The sequence below is a fragment of the Macaca thibetana genome, chromosome 6, assembly GCF_024542745.1.
Source record: "Macaca thibetana thibetana isolate TM-01 chromosome 6, ASM2454274v1, whole genome shotgun sequence".
Taxonomy (NCBI): domain Eukaryota; kingdom Metazoa; phylum Chordata; class Mammalia; order Primates; family Cercopithecidae; genus Macaca; species Macaca thibetana.
In genome coordinates, this window is record NC_065583.1 from 114,737,649 (window position 1) to 114,755,716 (window position 18,068).

Sequence of the window (18,068 nt, forward strand, 5' to 3'; positions counted from 1 at the left end):
GTGATTATTGTAGGCCTCATTGAGAAGGTGCCATGTGAGTAAAGACTTGAAGGAACTGAGGGATTTGGCCATGTGGACATCCTGGGGGCAGTATTCCTGGCGGAGGGAGCAGCCGTGGCAGAGGCCCTGAGATGGAACACACCTAGCTTATTTGATGAACAGCAGGAAGGATAGTGTGGCTAGTGCAGAGTAGGTGATGGAGAAGGTAGTAAGAGAGAAAGTCAGAGAGACTGAGAGGAAGACGTGGTAACTACATAGAGCCTTAGGCCTTTGTAAGGACTTGGGCTTTTACTCTGAATTAAATGGGGAAGCATTGAAAGGTTTTGAACAGAGGAGTATAACAACATGACTTGTTTTAAAAAGTTTAACTGGCTTCTATGTTAATAATAAATTATAGGAAAAAAAGGGTGAAAGTTTATTCTAGTAGTCCACATGATAGTTGATGGTCTCTTTGACTAGGGTGGTAGCAGTGGGAAGTAGCAAATAATGGTAAAATTCTGGAAATATTTGAAGGTAGAGTCCACAGAATATCATAACAAACTGAATATGTGAGATAAAGACAGGAATCCAAGCTATTTGGCCTGAGCAACTGGAAATTGCATTATGGGCGATGCAGTTATGGCAGTGCCCATAATGGAGATGGGAAAATTACAGAGGAAGCAGTTTTGGTGGAGGCGGGGCTGGGAAGTATAGATGACAATTCCATTTTGGACATGTTAAGTTTGGTGGACATTATGGAATTTCAGTCTGAAATGAATCTAGTCCTCACATAGTATTATGTATAACTTTTCCAAATTAATTTAAAAATCACTTGTTGAATTCTTTTGTTCCTTGGGAAATAGTATCCCATTCTTAAGCAGTCTATTCACTTACGCCAACAATGTAGTATTATTACAAAGTTTTGTAATAGAAATAAAATGGTTATATTCCTCTTACTCTAAATAAGGTATTTCCTTAAAATTGCAAATTAAAAAATAATACACACCACACAAAAAGAAGGAAACCTTCAAATTGTAAGTTTACTTATAGCTGTTGAGAATGAACCATACGACATATACTTTAGTCATTTATTTTCTATACATGGTATGCTTCATTTATATATATATATATATATATATTTTAAACAGATTCTCGCTCTGTTGCCCAGGCTGGCGTGCAGTGGCGCGATCTCGGCTCACTGTAACCTCCACTTCCCTGTTCAAGCGATTCTCCTGCCTCAGCCTCCTGAGTACCTGGGACTATAGGTGCGTGCCATCAGGCCCAGCTCCCTTTTTTTTTTTTTTTTTTTAAAGCCGGAGTTTTGCTCTTGTTGCCCAGGCTGGAGTACAATGGCATGATCTTGGTTCACCGCAACCTCTGCCTCCCAGGTTCAAACCATTCTCCTGCCTCAGCCTCCTGAATAGCTGAGATTACAGGCATGTGCCCCCACGCCCGGCTAATTTTGTATTTTTAGTAAAGATGGGGTTTCTCCATGTTGTTCAGGCTGTTCTCAAACTCCTGACCTCAGGCGATCCACCCGCCTTAGCCTCCCAAAGTGCTGGGATTACAGGTGTGAGCCACTGTGCCCGGCTCATTTTTGTATTTTTAGTAGAGAGGGGGTTTCATCATGTTGGCCAGGCTAGTCTTGAACTCCTGACCTCAGGTGATCCGCCTGCCTCAGTCTCCCAAAGTGTTGGGATTACAGGCATGAGCCACCGCTTCTGGTCTCAAATGTATTATTATTCAGGTGTTTGAATATCATAATAAATCTCTAACTAGAGTAAATTCAGAAAATAAGTAGGAAAGTCACTTAAGAGTGTCCTGCTTTTAAAATTATCCTGATTACTTTTAAAAAGTGCCATAACTTTAGCAATGACTATCATTTTTGGCATCATGAGAATGAGAAAATAATAATTTCCTAAAAGACCAAGAACACCTTCTTTTTGACTGGTGCTGTGAAGAAAGCCTCCAGAAGATGTTTAACATGAATTAGCACCATGATCTAATCTTAAGGAAATAATTCTCAGCAGATGTGGAAAAGAGGGAGACCAGACTCCTGTCTGCATTTCATTTAGAAGCCAGTCATCTTTTCTTTTCAGGTAGGATTTCTCACCCCCAAACCAGAATACAGTTTAAAATAAATTAAATAATGAATTTATACATTATCACTTACCTGGAATAATTCAAAGAACTATAGTTATATTTCTTTCCTTTCCCCACCCAATGCTGTTTTTTTTTTTTTTCTTTCCCCCTGTAAGATTTGGTTGCTTCTTGAATTGGACATAGACTAATTGGGGCAAAAAACACAAGAAGCAGGGAGAGAATAAATGTGGGGCAAGTCGTTTTGGAACACTCCATCGAGAGAATCTAAAGATATAAACTGCCATAAAAATGTAGGGTACAGATATTGCTAGAACTTAGGACGGTGTGAAGTAATTACATAAAACAGAAATATGCATGAAGACTGTGATCCTAGCAAAGGGTTCAAACCTTTGTGTAAGTTCTTTAGGGCCAATGCAAGAGTTACTATAGAAGCTTTTAGCTAGAATGAAACAGAATGGGAAAAATAACCAGTTTACTGGAGCTACTTTTGGTGGCTTGAAATCAGCCATGGTGAGAGGACTTATGTTGTGGAAATCAGTAAATGCTGCAAATGAGGGCTCTTCTTTCCTTTATTAAGGAGAGCTGATTTACCAGCCTACTGATGAAGACAACTTTCACAGGGATTTCCACAGGGATTAATGAAACTCTTAGCACCTGTGACAAAGATCTCTCCCTATGGCTTTGGTGGTGGTGGTAGTGATTTTAGGGAATGACTAAATGATTACTTCTACAAATATAGGACTTTTAATGCCCATCCTAGTAAGATTTGGTGTTTCATTATTTCTCTCAGAATTCCAATTTCATCAAATCTTTATTCGAAAGGATTTCTCTACAATACGGTTCCTGTTTCACTTGTCTTCAGTAAAAGCTAAAAGAAAGGAGATAAAATATACTCGGGACAGTTAAACTTCCTGCTTTCTAGTAAGCAGAAATGATACCACCTGATAAACTGTTGAGAGTTATTGGAACAGAGACAAAGCCACAGAGAAACTAGACCTGCTTTTGTGTGTGTGTGTGTGTGTGTGTGTGTGAATGACAGTGTTAAAGAATGAACCTCTCTTAACTTCTCTACACCCCTTACAGACAAATTGCTTATACTGATTCAACCCTCAATGGTAACTCACTTCACACCTCCATTTTCTTTCTTGTTATCACCAAGATTAAACAGCATGTTTGGGCATTATTTTGCATTTATCTAACCTTTTCCATACAGGCCACAGGGCTACAACAGAACAGGTTTATGTACCTCACACGTCAGATCTTATCAGGGAACTTGGTAGTGACAGCTTGATAAGGACATCATAGCTTATTGAACTTGTTCTAAAAACAGCAGCAAACCACTCATCTCCTCACACTTTTTAATGCCCTTGTTCTATGGTAGCCCCATTTTTAGATGCAGCAGATGCATTACTGTGTGGCCTCAGAGGATACAGAGTGCTGAAGGCATGTGTATTATGACACCATTTCGTATTCACCTATGGCTTTGATGGTGGTGGTAGTGATTTTGGGGAATAGATGAATAAATGTTTCTTTCTACAAATCCAGGACTTCTAATACCCATCCTAGTAAGATTTGGTGTTTCATTATTTCTCTTGGAATTCAAATTTCATCAAGCTTTGCATTTTGTATTATATCATTAAAAATTCTAGAGAGATCTGCATTTGCCTCAATTACCTATTGAGAATGGAAAGGTCTAGGGTTAGTTTTAACTTTCACCTTGCCAGTGACTTCAACCAAGAGAAAAACTGGTTTGTCATAAAATGAGAAAAAAAATTGCTGGGAGCTGCTTTTCTCTTTGCTCTCCAGAATGTGCAGTATTGTCACAGACAATGAATAAGAATGTTAACTCATACAGCAAGGAAGAAATGTAAAAAACAAAACAAAACAAACAAAACACCAAGGCTAACATATTTCCTTAGGATAACATCCATAGGGTAAGACACATAACATAAAAATCCCAAATATGAAATTAAAATTAAAAGACTAATTTTCTAACAGGTTTTGGTTTTTTTTGAATTGTTTTTTTTTTTGGCAATTCATTTGGCTCCCACACATTCCTGTAACATTTCCAAAAGCTTTACTATGAGCACATTTCATACAATATTGAACAGATAATTCAACTACATTTTAAAGCTTTTTAAAAATTATTACTGCTTTTATTCAGTTAAGTTTATGGTGAATTTTATTATCATGGTGAAGTTCTTCTGATAAAATTCTAATCTCTGTGGAATTTCAGATCTTTCTGCTACTTGTGGTTAAAATAGGATGAGAAGCATTCAACCAAACTGAGGTTTTAATTTTGTCATTCAGTTATCTTTTTAAACCTGCAAATATTATTCTCTAGTGTGTGCCCTGAAGGTCTGTGGTTTCCTCTGTTCCAGGATAACACTGCACTGGTTAAGGTAGACACAATCCAGGAGGAATGGTAGAGAAACCATAGGGTACTTCAACAGAGACAGATTTAGTGGTAATACCTTTCAGAATAACTAAGAGAGACTTTGTGAGTTTGGAAGATGAAATTCTGTTTTATCTGAAATAAAACCAATATTATAACCTTTATGGTGAGGGGAAGATGGGGTACACTTCCAAACACTGGCTTATTTTGGGGTGGCTTTGAGTCTGACCACTCTGCATTTGAGTGGGTTGACATTTTCTCAGAACACCTCAATCATAGCCCTCTCCTCCTCTTTGAAGCTCTCCTTCTTCCTGAAGCAAAATAGAAAGGGTTCTTGTTAGTACTGGGGGTCCTTCTGTCTTCTCACCTCAGGTTCCAGATATAATCATAAAAAAATTGTGAAATATTTCAGGTATTCCAAAATGTACAGAAAATGAGAACTGAGTACTTACCATCTAGCACTTAAAAAATAAAACATTACAAACACAAGTGAGCTCCCTGTGAATTCCTTCTCAGAGGTAAACACTATTTCCACATGTATTTTTATACTTTTCTACATATGTGTACATCCATAAACAATATATCATAATGGTCTTAATTTTTATATGGGTGGTTCCTTTTTTTCCACATTAAAGGTCTGCTACTACATATAGCTCTGATTTACTGATTTTCACCTCTATGAAGTATTCCATAGTATGAGTATTCAACAACCTATTTATCCATTCTTTGGTTGATGCTTTAGTGTATAACTTAGTACTCCTCTCCTTGAGCAATATGTGAGAATTTCTTTAGGATTCCTAGGACCTAGATTTAGAATTTTTGGGTTATTGGATATACACATTTTTAACTTCACTAGATATTGCCAATATCAAAAGAGGTGGAACCACCAGCAGTGAGGCCCATCCGTTTAACGAGCCCTCGGGGTCTAAAGTTTCTGATTCAGTAGTCTGAAGGAGAGGTGGTAGTGGTGGGTAGTATGGCTGAGAAGTTACATTTCTGACATGTTCTGAAGTGATGCTACTGCTGTAGTGTTGCATCTGGGATTACATTTTGAGAACCAGTGCTCTATGCTCTAGAGAAAGTTTATCAGATTACATTCTGAAAGAGAGCTGATGAGACACAATCTGAAAAGAAGTAGCTGGTGACGTTTTATCAGGCTAGTGAAATTAGCCTGTGATGTAATTTTAGCATTCAGACTGTGGTATATAATATAGATAATATACAGTAAATAACCAGTATGGGCTGGTTGCAGTGGCTCATGCCTGTAATCCTAGCACTCTGGGAGGCATAGGCAGGTGGATCACCTGAGGTTGGGAATTTGAGATCAGCCTGGCCAACATGGAGAAACCCCGTCTTTACTAAAAATACAAAATTAGCCAGCCATGGTGGCGCATGCCTGTAATCCCTGCTACTTGGGAGGCTGAGGCAGAAGAATTGCTTGAACCCAGGAGGCGGAGGTTGTGGTGAGCTGAGATCGCGCCATTGCACTCCAGCCTGGGCAACAAGAGCGAAACTCCGTCTCAAAAAAAACAAAAAACAAAAAACGAGTATGAATGATTGTCATCAAAAGCTAAATTCTTAATGAGTTTTTATTGTCAGAATGGGACCTCTGCATGTGCTCTTGGTATCACTGTGCTGAGAAGGGCAGAGGAGTGGGCAGGGGGCCAGGTGTCAGGCTGGGCATGCAGTGAGCCTGGCTGATGTTACTTAGAGTGTTAACATATCTTGACTGTGTCCATAAAACACAGGCACTGGCCTGAATGGAGGTGTGAATGTTCACTTGGGGGTTCCTCAAGACTGAAGGCATGAGGCTATTGAGTTGTGCTGGCTTGGATATTTTGAATATTTATATACAAAAAACCCCATCCATATTTATATTCTATATTTTATTTAAAATCTTTTATTATATTCCGGAGTTAGTGAAAGGGAGGTTTCCCACAAATACTCTTTCTGTAAGAACTTCTTATTAAAAAATCTTGAAAAGGAAGCCTTCATATATTTTAGGGTAAAAGGACACAAACAGGCTTGCACAGTCTGCAATGGTTAACATGTAATGTGGAAGGAAAGTTATTTTATTTCAGATTTAGCAATATAAAAGGTCAGCTAGGAAAAAACGCATGTACCAGTAACCAAAAGCATTTGCTTACATCATTCCACAATTTGCAAAACAAGATAATTGTTTTTCAAAACCAGACAACAGGTTCAAAAATACTTCTTTTCACACCCCTAAGTGATGCTGTTGGGAACAATGGCTGTTACAAGGCCATTGCAGGCACATTTCCAGCAAGTTCTGGTTATCATTATTCTCATTTTATCTTCTTTCTTTTTTCTCTCTCATCAGCTTTTTGCTTTCTTCCCTCCTTCTTTTATTCACTGGATTCCGAGGATCATAGATTTCAAATGTATCTGAGTCTTGCATGCTTGCATCTTTCACTTTTCTGCTTTTATCCTCAAACTGAAGTACATGTGACATCCTAAAGAGGGAGAGAGATAGTTCAGTGATTCTTGCATGGGAACTTAAAGTAGAAATTCTATACTCTACTATCATTGACATAATGAACCATAAGCGTACGGAACACCAAGATGGGTTTGTTGTTTACTGGTGCTTACACCACATGGAAACCAACTTCTCAGAAAACTCTGAAATTTGAAAAACATGTCTGGAGTTTGTTCTGCTGGTTTATATTTCTAGTAGAGAATCTCTTTGCCTCAGTCTTTACTTGAGGTTTCTTTCCTGATGGGAGGTTAAAAGAGTTCTATACAGAAGTGTTCCTCAAAGTAAACTCAGAGGACACTGTCTGCTTCCTTTAAAGAACACATTCCTTTAGCCAGAGTGAGTCAGGTTGCAGAGCAAAACTCAAGACAATAAGCCAGCCCTGTCTGATTTTTAAAAATTTCAACAGTTACATGGGTCAAGAGTAGGGAATACATTAAGATAATTTAAAAATGATGTTCAAATGGTGTTATGACTCTCTTTTCCTGGGGAATTGCTGGTTTAAAAAATATTTTCTTTATACAAAAGGAAACTAAACTTTTGACATAACTCTATGGACTAATTTCTTCTATTGTTGATTACAACAAATCTAACCAATCCTGCTCTCTTCATTAAAAGCTTACTGGTCTTAAGGTATCAGCATATGCTGGAATCCTGAGAGGTCATAAGCTAGCTATCTTTAGGATCAGTTAAATATGTTAGTAATTAGCTGTGCCCCATATGAGGTGCCAGCAATAAACAGAGAAGTCAAAAGAGCAGACTTCAGAACAGTTGAATGAATTTGGAAAGAGAAAAGTTCAATTTTTTTTTTTTTGAGATGGTGTCTCACTTTGTTGCCCAGGCTGGAGTGCAGTGGCATGATCTCGGCTCACTGCAACCTCCACCTCCTGGGTTCAAGTGATTCTCCTGCCTCAGCCTCCCAAGTAGCTGGGACTACAGAGATGTGCCACTATGCCTGGCTCATTTTTTGCATTTTTAGTAGAGACGGGGTTTCACCATGCTGACCAGGCTGGTCTCGAACTTCTGACCTTGTGATCTGCCTGCCTCGGCCTCCCAAAGTGCTGGGATTACAGGTGTGAGCCACTGCGCCTGGCGAGAAGTTCAATTTTTATAAAAATAAAACCAAAGTCTTAAGTCTTTTCCTACCGTTATACCCTATACACACTTTTCTTCATCACAGCAGAAACGGTTAAACTGTAGGATTAATACTTCTTACATGCCTGTTGTAACTTTCAGATGAAACCCTAATATCTTTTCCCCCATATAAGCAGAGATCTGGGTAGTAGGTAGGCAGTAGTGAAGATCCCTCACTCTTTTCTCTCTACAGCAGCACAAATAATGACTGAAATTTACTTGTGTGGCAAATTCCCATGGGTATACCTAGATTTTTGAAGAATCCTAAAAAGATTTTAGGAGGGAAACAAAATGTCACAATTCTAGTGATATCATCATTACTAAGGGTTTAGTAGCTGCTGCTCACCAGGGCTGGTGAGTTGAGGCTTATGTACCATTTCTGCCTTCTTTTGTCTCACCTGAGAAAACTTACTGGAACGCAATAAGTAGAAATGATATATATGGATGATCTAGAATCCACTTTAATTTACTGAATAAGTCACATTCACATTTTTATACTTCATTATTATTATTATTATTTTTGAGATGAGATCTTGCTATGTTCGATGGTCTCGAACTCCTGGGCTCAAGTGAACACCTTGCCTCAGCCTCCCAAGGAGCTGGGATGACAAGCATGTGCCACCATGCTTGGAACTATATTATTAATGATACATTATTTGTATCAAATTTCATAACTGATCTCAATACCTGAACATGTGGAGTTGCTGACTTTTTATACTTCCATTCCTTTAGCAGACACCCTTATTTAGAAAATGTATTGTACAGTCGTTGCAAAATCTAATTTTCTAGTGTTTTCAATTTCCTACAGCTTTTAGGTATTAGCTTCTGAAAGTAAGACAATCTCTAACTCCCAGAAAAACGCTGACTGTTCGACAGCCATGGTATTAAGTAAGCCACTAGAACCAGTTGGAAAAATAATTAAACCAGATTTATGCAATTAATGCTATCTCGCCAAGGTCTAAATAATCAGTGACAACTCACTTCAGTAAATACACCACTGAAAGCCAATTAACCAGTGATAGCTACATGCTTTTGAAATTTGGCCCATCAGTTGCAGACTCGCTCCAGTGATTGTGCTTCTGAAAGCCAGCCAGTCAACAAGAGTCTCTTTCGAATAATGGGGCTTTTGAGGCTGACAGCTGCCCCTAAACAATTCCTGACCCCAAAACACTATGTAAGATTTGCAGCCTGCTTTGCTTGGAGACACTGTGCCTAAAAAGCACAGCGCCTCTTTACTTAAGTAATAAATTAAGCCTTTTTTCGTCCAGTTATTGAGAGGTAGCCTTTTTCTTCAACACTTCTTACAATCTTTGCTGCATCCCCCATAATATGCACCATTTAAAATTGTAATATTACCACTGATGAGAAGTAGGTGCAGAAGAATGGTGGGACTCCTGTTAAAGGTCCTTTACCACACATCAGGGGGCGTCTAGACCCCTCTGCTGCACTTCAGTACATGCTTAGCAGCAGCTTTCCAAGTGCTTACGGCCTGGCTGTGTTGATGTCTAAGCCAACACCAGTGTAGCTGGAATCATATGCCCTTTAAAACAATTTCATCAATACTCCTGGATTGATATGAGAAAACAAACTTACTGTCTTATTAATACCTCTTCATATACATATTCTTCTATTTAAAAAATTATCCTGTTCTCTGCCCAGAAATACAGATGGTTTTTTGTAATATCCATTTCTAGTAGGGATTCTCCATGTTTCAAAAATGACTTGATCAGAATTTGTCAATTAAGAATATAAAACGGCACCTTTTTCCTTTCTATGCCATGAGAGAATTTTGCAACTATTGGATTTAGTCGGCTCTGCTATAAAAAATGATCTCTAGACACATGAATAACAGCACAAAGTCCACAAGAAGAAACAGATTTCCTTACAAATTTGAAAAAAAACAGAGAGCTGTAAGTTAAAGGAGCTGTCTTTTTCAACTGTTTGTTTCATACACCACTGCACTAAGCAAGTCCAACATTTTGATTAATAACAAACCTCAACCCAGAGGAAAGAAAGGGCTATCAGCTTACAAACTACTTCAGCTTTAATATCATAATACTTAGCATGGCTGGTTACTTGGCAATAATATTTAATCTTTAATAGAAATAAAAGCATAATCAAAATACTTCATCCATTTATCTTTCAACATGCTTTGGTCACTTCATTGTGAAAAGCAAAACAAAACAGTTATTATGATTTTCAGCATAATAAATTCCTGACCTACGTGCCTCTATAAATCACAGACTGTGCGAACTGAAAGCATGCCTGCACTTTACAGTCTGCTGTGAGGATACACAATAAGACTCAGAATACAGACTCAATATGAGTCAAGGGGTCTGAGAGTTTACAATCACGTATGTCCCAATAACTCAATACTATCCACTCTGTGGCTGGCTATGGAATTGGCCCAAAAAGAGTAGTGAATTTTTTTGGAATTAATTACACACTGATCATTTACATATGAAAATTGTAGAGCTTGTTCACTTGAAGGCAAAGACAACAATTTAGATTTGATTAATAAAAAAGGTCACATAGGCTCAGATTCTCAAATAACATTGACTTTACAGTGTGTTACAATCTTATATATATAGTGTATACATAAAATATACAGTTATATATAATATATACCTATATATTACATATGGTATATAGTATATACCACATATATAATATATAATCTATTATATATTATAGTATATAGTATATATTATATATATATAGTGTGTTAAAATATGGAGGTTTACTATTTTCACAGAGGTTGTGTCTGACAAGAAAGTGGTTTTTTTGTTATTGTTTTTGGTGTTTTTTGGTATGGAGCTATGTAAAATTATAAACAGAAGTAAACAACGGATTTTTCAAAAAGGACCTAGACCTTGACTGGCCTCACTAACTTCTTATCCAGTTTTTAAAGTTCTCCCACAATTGTGAAATAGACTAAGATACAATAGCTATTTGTATCAATGGGAAATATCAAGAGAGGAACTGATTCTCAGACACTTAATAAGTAGCCCAATATAGAATTCCAATATTAGCAATTCATTTCTGATTTAAATGAGTTTAAATTATTTACACTTATATAATGTAAATAGCTATCTTTTTCATTGGGAAGTCTACAAACCTCTTCTTCCCACATCCAAGCTACACTAACTTAGGAACTTATCACTTGATTGTTGCAGGAGTCCTAATTGTTCTACATCTGTACTATTTCCTTCCCAGATCCAAAGCTTAAAAAATAATCTTTCTTACACATTTCTTTTACAGCGTTTTTTTGATCAGAAACTGCTGGTTATCATATTAGACTGAAATAAATACCTCAGTCTACCCTTAAAAGCCCTCCAACAACTGGGTAGGGTGCTTCAGCTTTGGTTCTGGGTGAGTGTAGTAGTGTAGACTTCTTAGCCTGTAATCAGTTTCAGTGTTGTCTGTGAGTTCCTCGGTGATTAGGCTGTACTTGTTAGTGTAGGCTGTGGTGAGGCTTCTTTGGGTATAGGGACACCAGGTGGGCTGATCCATGGGTACCAGTACTGGCAGTATCCTCAAGTTCCTAGCTGGCATGCCCCGCACCAGCAGCAGCAGGTGGCAAAATGGTACCCAGGCTCCCAGATGGCACATTTGGGCACCCATGGCAGTGGCTATGGGTGGGGCAGATTAATCCCCACACCCCTAGATGGTACTTGCAGGCACTGACGGTGGCAGTGGGGAAGGTTGATCCCCGGGCCCCAGGATGGCATGCTCATGGACATGCACATGTGGCAGTAGCAGGGCAGACTTGTTCTCAGGCCCCACATGACACCTGTGGGCATTGGCAATGGCAATGGCAGACAGAGCATGCCTAACCTCAGGCCCCTGGATGGTACATATGAGTACCCATAGCAATGGACAGGGCAGGTCAGTCCCCAGACCCCAGATAATGTGTGCAGATACCAGTGGTGGTGACAAGGGGCAGGCCTGTCCTCAGTCCCCCAGACAACATGTATAGGTGCCAACAGTAGTAGATGAGGCAGTCTGATCCCCTCTTCCCTGGACAACACACATGGCACTAACAGTGGGTGGAGTAAACCTCTCTAAACCCTGTAGTTTCTTAATTCCTAAAGAATCTTTGAACAATTATGAAAAGAGAACCTTAAGTTACTTGTAATCAGTAATAGAGAAAAGCCCTAAAATTAAATATTCATAAGGCTTTTCCTAAAAATTACATTTGATAGTTATAAAATACAGAAATAAAAGCATCCAAGTAATATTTTAATATATACTCTAGAAATCCTACGAAAATATCAAAAATTTAAAACAAAACAGCCATTTATATTTTAAGCAGTAGCCAAAGCAAACTGAAAATCATAGGAGAAAAACTGATTTTGATATTTTGGGTTAATAATGTCATCATTCTGTATATAGCTTGTTTTAATTAACTCATTTGAAATGAATCTAAAGCTTTGTGATTTTTGTGTTACTTGTGATTTCTTAACATCATAATAAGTGCCAAATGTTTGTTAGCATAGTCAACAATTATCCAGACACTATTTTGTTCTTTGTTTTACAATAGCTGCAAAAGTACCTTTAAAGGTATTAGTCATATTTAGGCTTCCAAATTTTCCAGTGAACTAGAAATCTGGCTTCAGCTTGGCAACTAATTCTGAGACCTTCAGTAGCTTCTCTGTAGTTGCTCATTTGTAAAATGGAATAGAGGAAGCTAAGTTATTTGCACATTTAAAGAATTCAAGGCTATCTACCAAAAGTTCTGAGAGGTCAGTATTGTGGCTAGATACAAAATAAGTACAGAAAAAGTCATCGTTGCTCTGAAATAACCACTTAGAAAACATAATTTTTAAGACTCTAACTCACCAAATATAAATTATCTGGCAATAATCTTTATAAAGATTTATTAAAATCTTTATGTAAAATTAAGAAAACTGTAACCTATTAAAGGAGTACATTGATATACTATGTTTCTAGGATACTTAATTTTTGACAAAAACCAAATTACCTAAAAATTATTTTATAAACCTAATATAATTCAAATAAAAATACCAGTAAAAGGAGGGAGAGAAACATGCAAACAAATATAGCCATAAAATGTTCTAATAAAGAGTAGGGAAACATAATTTCTCACTCCTTAGGTATGGGGGTTATGCATGGTGACATCCTTTCAAAGTGTACATCATGGAAAGCAAGAAATAAAGAGTAACTTCAAGCAGAAAAGATAACTGTTAGGTATTGGGCTTAATACTTGGATGATGAAATAACATGTACAATAAACTCCCATGACACAAGTTTATGTATGTAATAAACCTTCACATATACCCCAAGCCTAAAATACACATTTATTAAAAAAGAAAGAAATAAAGAAAAGAAAAGAAAGGATAATTTTGCCGTGTAGAAACCTGTCAAGCACTACCTTAGTGTAGTGATCAAGGTCAACATTAACAGTCAGAAATCATGTTGCTAGTATGTACCCTTCAAATGATGTGATGCTAATGCCATTTTACATCTAAGGCCTTTCTCCCAGTAACCCATAAGCCCAGTCTTATCATGAGAAAAATGTCGAATTGCAGCCATATGACATCTGACCAGTATACCTCAAAACTGTCAAGGTGATCAAAAACAATGAAATTCTGAAAGCTTGCCACAGCCAAGAGTAGGCTAAGGAGACATGACAACTAAATGTAATATGGTATCCTGAATGGGATTCAGGAACAGAAAAAGGATATCAACTAAAAGCTAAGGGTATTGGTCTACTTGGGTTGCTATAAACAAGATATCACAGACTGGGTAGCTTAAACAACATTTATTTTCTCACAGTACTGTATGTTGGAAGTCCAAGATCAAGATGCTAGTAGGGTTGGTTTCTGGTGAGGTGTCTTTTCCAGGCTTGCAGACAGCCATCTTCTTGCTGTATCCTCACATGGTCTTTCTTCTGTGCACATGTGCTCATCATGTCTCATCATTTTCTTATAAAGATACAAGTCCTATTGGATTGCTGTCCCACCCTTATGACCTTATTTAATCTTAATTATCTGCTTAAAGGCTCTGTCTTCAAATATGGTCACATAGTATATTTGTATGTATATGTATGAATGTATTCAATGTATGAATTTTGCAGGAGCACAATTTGAACCATAACACTAAAGAAATCTAAATAAACTTCAGACTTTACTTAATAACAACCTATCAGTATTGCTTCATTGAGTATAACAAGTATACCATACTAATGTAAGATGTTAGTAATACACCAAAGTAGTCTGAGGGTACAAGAACTCTCTGTACTATTTGCTCAATTTTGTGTAAATCTGAACTGTTCTAAAAATAGTCTACTAAAAAATATACAAATTTTGAGACATAGGTTTAAAAATGAGTAACAGGGTCATGATCTTTCCCAGTCAGATGCCTAAGTATACTACAGAGTTACAATAATTAAAGCAGCAGTGTACTGTACAGGGTGGATTATTTAAGAAATGAAGTTGGGACAGTGAGTTAGCCATATGGGGCAAATAATTAAATTAGAACTTTATCCGACCCAATATACTAAAACAAACTTCTGAATTGATGAAAGATTAACAAACGAAAAAAGAAGGAAGTGCTAGAAGAAAATATAGGTGGATATTTACATGGTCTTGATGTAGGAAATGATGTGCCTATGTATTGCAGTAGTTCTTAATGAGTTATGGTAATTTTTATTTACTTTTTTTCTTGCCTCTCAGGATTGTCCTACTTTGCAAAAAGAAAAACAAAAACAGTGAATGTATATTGCTTAAGCTATGAAAGTTATAAAAATAAAATAACATTTCTATAATTCTTTGATTCTATAAATAGTGTCTGCTCTCTGAATGGCTTAAGTCTAGTGTAGATAGGACATATTTAGAAATATACATATAAACCCAAAGTGAGTTGGGATCAAATAAGTTATATGTGTATGATGATGTACACAAAACATTTTGAAAGGGTTATGTAGTTGTCTTTGCCCATTTATATTTCCATAAAAGGAATGCCTGATGCTGGGTAATTTATTAAAAAAAAAAAAGAGAGAGAGGCTTATTTGGCTCACAGCTCTTCAGGCTATACAAAAAGGATGGCACCAGGATCTGCTTCTGGCAAGGGCCTCAGGCTGCTTCCACTCATGGTAGAAGGCAAAGGGGAGGTGGCATGTGCAGAACACATCATGAGAGGAGAGTGAGAGTGAAAGGGAAGGTGCCAGGTTCTTTTTAACAACCAGCACTCAAGGAGACTCCATAGCAACTACTAGAGTGAGAGCTCACTGATTACCACAAGATCAGCACCAAACCATTCATGAGGGATCCACCCGCATGACCCAAACACTTCCCACCAGGCCCTACTTCCAACACTGGGTATCAAACTTCAACATGAGACTTGGCAGAGCCAAGGAAACCATATTCAAACCACAGTAGCAGTATTATAGAGTATTATAAAAATGTAAATATTCATGTAAGCACAGTTTATATGCAACACATAGATACACTATTATAGACTGAATTTTGTCTCCCTAAAATTCATATGTTGAAGCTCTAACTGCCAATATGATGGTATTTGGAGGTGGGGTCTTTGGAAGGAAATGCTTAGGTTTAAATGAGGTCATGAGGGTGCCCCCGCTTTCCCCTCTTCCCCGTGTTGTGATTAGTGTCCTCATAAGGAAGGAAGAAACTAAAACTCTCTCTCTCTGGCACATACTGAGGAAAGCTCATGTAAGGACACAGTGAGAAGGCAGCCATTTGCAATCCGAGGAGAGAGCCCTCACCAGACACTGACTGATGGCACCTTGATCTGGGACTTCTGTCTGCGAGAAAATAAATTGCTGTTGTTTAAGGCACTCAGGCCATGGTATTTTGTTATGGCAGCCCAAGCTAACTAAGACACAAAGTACAAAATAAGTTAAAATGATAATAAATGTTTGGACTGCACTTTGCCATTTGCAAAGCCCTTTCGAATCCATGATGTTTGATCCTCAGGCCACGTGAGGTAAATAGGGTGCACATTACCACCCCTCTTCACAGGTGAGGAAACTGAGGCCTGAGAAGCAATGTGACTTTCGCCAGCCACAGTGACTGAATGTAACTCAAATCAAACTCAGGGCTTCTGAGTGCACACCACAGAGGTTTCATAGAAGGTGTTAAAGAAATTCAAAGGCAGGAACAGATCCTGAGGCCCAGGGCAGTCAGAAAAGAATTCTAGGAGGAAATGGGAATTAAACTGGGCTTTGAAAAGACCGGGGACATACACCAGTGGGAAGGAGGTGGAAAGGCGTCCCAGAGAAGTGACGTGGACAGAAGTATGCTGCAGCTCATCTATGACACAGAGCAGGGTATGGTCCTTTCAAAGGATCAAACATGGGTAAAACTTGAAAATTGGTCTTGCTGAGATTCTTTTTCTTAAAATAAAAAGGCTGGTTTTGTTTTTTAAATACAAGTCTCCTTTCAACCCTACCCCTAAAAATTTAAATCCAATTCATTAAAGTTTGTAATCCATAGTCCCATAGAATGACAATCTTAAGTAATATAGGAGCTATTTTGTTAGGTTTCTTGGAATTCTAACTTAACAGAGAAATGAGAAGCTGTCAACACAGTACACTAACACAGTACAGAGATAAATTTTGTGTATGGCAAAGTTTCGTAAAGAATGGTAAGGTCTTTCAACCCACATGGGGAAGGCTGTATGAGGACAATATATGTACTTTCTCCCACCTCAAAGGCTAATCATACACTAGATAGATGTCAGTCTTCAAGCAGTTTAACTGGTCCGTTTGAGAAAGATAAGCATTGAATTTTCATACCATAAAGTTAGTAGTAGTAGAAATACCTTGTTTCAGCTTTTTGAGTAACTTATTAGCCTTTTCTCTGGCATTATCATGTAAGAGTTTATAAACATAATTGCTCAGTGATTTGGAATTATGTATTAATACTATCAAGGAGCAAGGTGAACAAAACCAGAGTTCTAGTCAAAGGTTTTGGAGGTGGCTGGCTACTCAGAAACATTTATTTATTCAGCATACATTTATTGAGGGCATTCTTTTTGGCAAGCATTGCTGGCTAGTGCTGGTACAAAGGCCAATAACAGAGCCACCATAGAGCCGAGTATGGTGGCACATGTCTGTAGTTCCAACTGCTTGGGTGGCAGAGGCAAGAGGATCACTTGAGCCCAGCAGTTCAGAGCTATAATGCACTATGATTACTTGAATAGCCACTGCACTCCAGCCTGGGCAACATAGCAAGACCCCATCTCAACAAAAAAGCAGAGCTGCCACCCTCAAGAGCACCTGCAGCCTAGTAAGGGAGACAGCAGTTACACTGTAGTATGAGGAAGACTAAACCAGAGAGATATTCAAGATTCTCTGCAAGACCAGAAGAGGGTCTTAACCCTGGGGGAGAAAGAACGGGTCAGACCAGGAAAGGAATCAGGAACCATTTCTAAGATGGAGATAACACTTCAGCTAACTGAGACAGAGAAGTGTATAGTGTATATAGAGGCAGCAAGGAAGAAGGGGAGTGCAGGCGTTTGTTCAGGAAACTTGAAAGAATTGGGACGTCTGGAGCATAGATGTGATGGGGGAAGGAGATGTAACAGGTCGGAGAGGGAAGCAAAAGCCAGATTATAGAAGCCACGTTAGGAATTTGGGTTTTCTTGTGTAGACAATGGAGAGCCACCAAAGGATTTAAAACAGAAGAGTTTTTGTGGCTACATTTGCATTTCTGAAAAATATAAAGGACCTGAATATTATTGACCACAAGGTAGTCCTTAGTAATTCGATGGCTGAGAGGAGATTGCCAGATACCCACCCTTGCAGAGGCAGCCTACGGGCCCTTGGCTCTGCTCCTTTTGAACTTCCAGCTGAATGAGGTGTCCCTGCTTAGCATCCCTATTTTAGGAAGAACTAGAAGAAACTGGAACTGAGATTTCAGATAGCACTGATTAAAGGCAATAAGGAGATCAAAATTTATAGAAGAAATTAATGCT

The 18,068-nt window shown here is 38.1% G+C and overlaps 1 protein-coding gene across 1 annotated transcript in view; it reads right to left on the reverse strand.

Moving 5' to 3' along the window:
* Nucleotides 1-6,520: 6,520 nt before the first annotated feature.
* CWC27 (CWC27 spliceosome associated cyclophilin) overlaps nt 6,521-18,068 on the reverse strand; it is a 264,308-nt gene continuing 252,760 nt past the window's right edge. Inside the window, exon 14 of the mRNA XM_050793764.1 lies at nt 6,521-6,951. Coding sequence (XP_050649721.1) covers nt 6,789-6,951 — 163 coding nt within the window. The 3' untranslated portion in view covers nt 6,521-6,788. The remainder of the gene's footprint in view (nt 6,952-18,068) is intronic.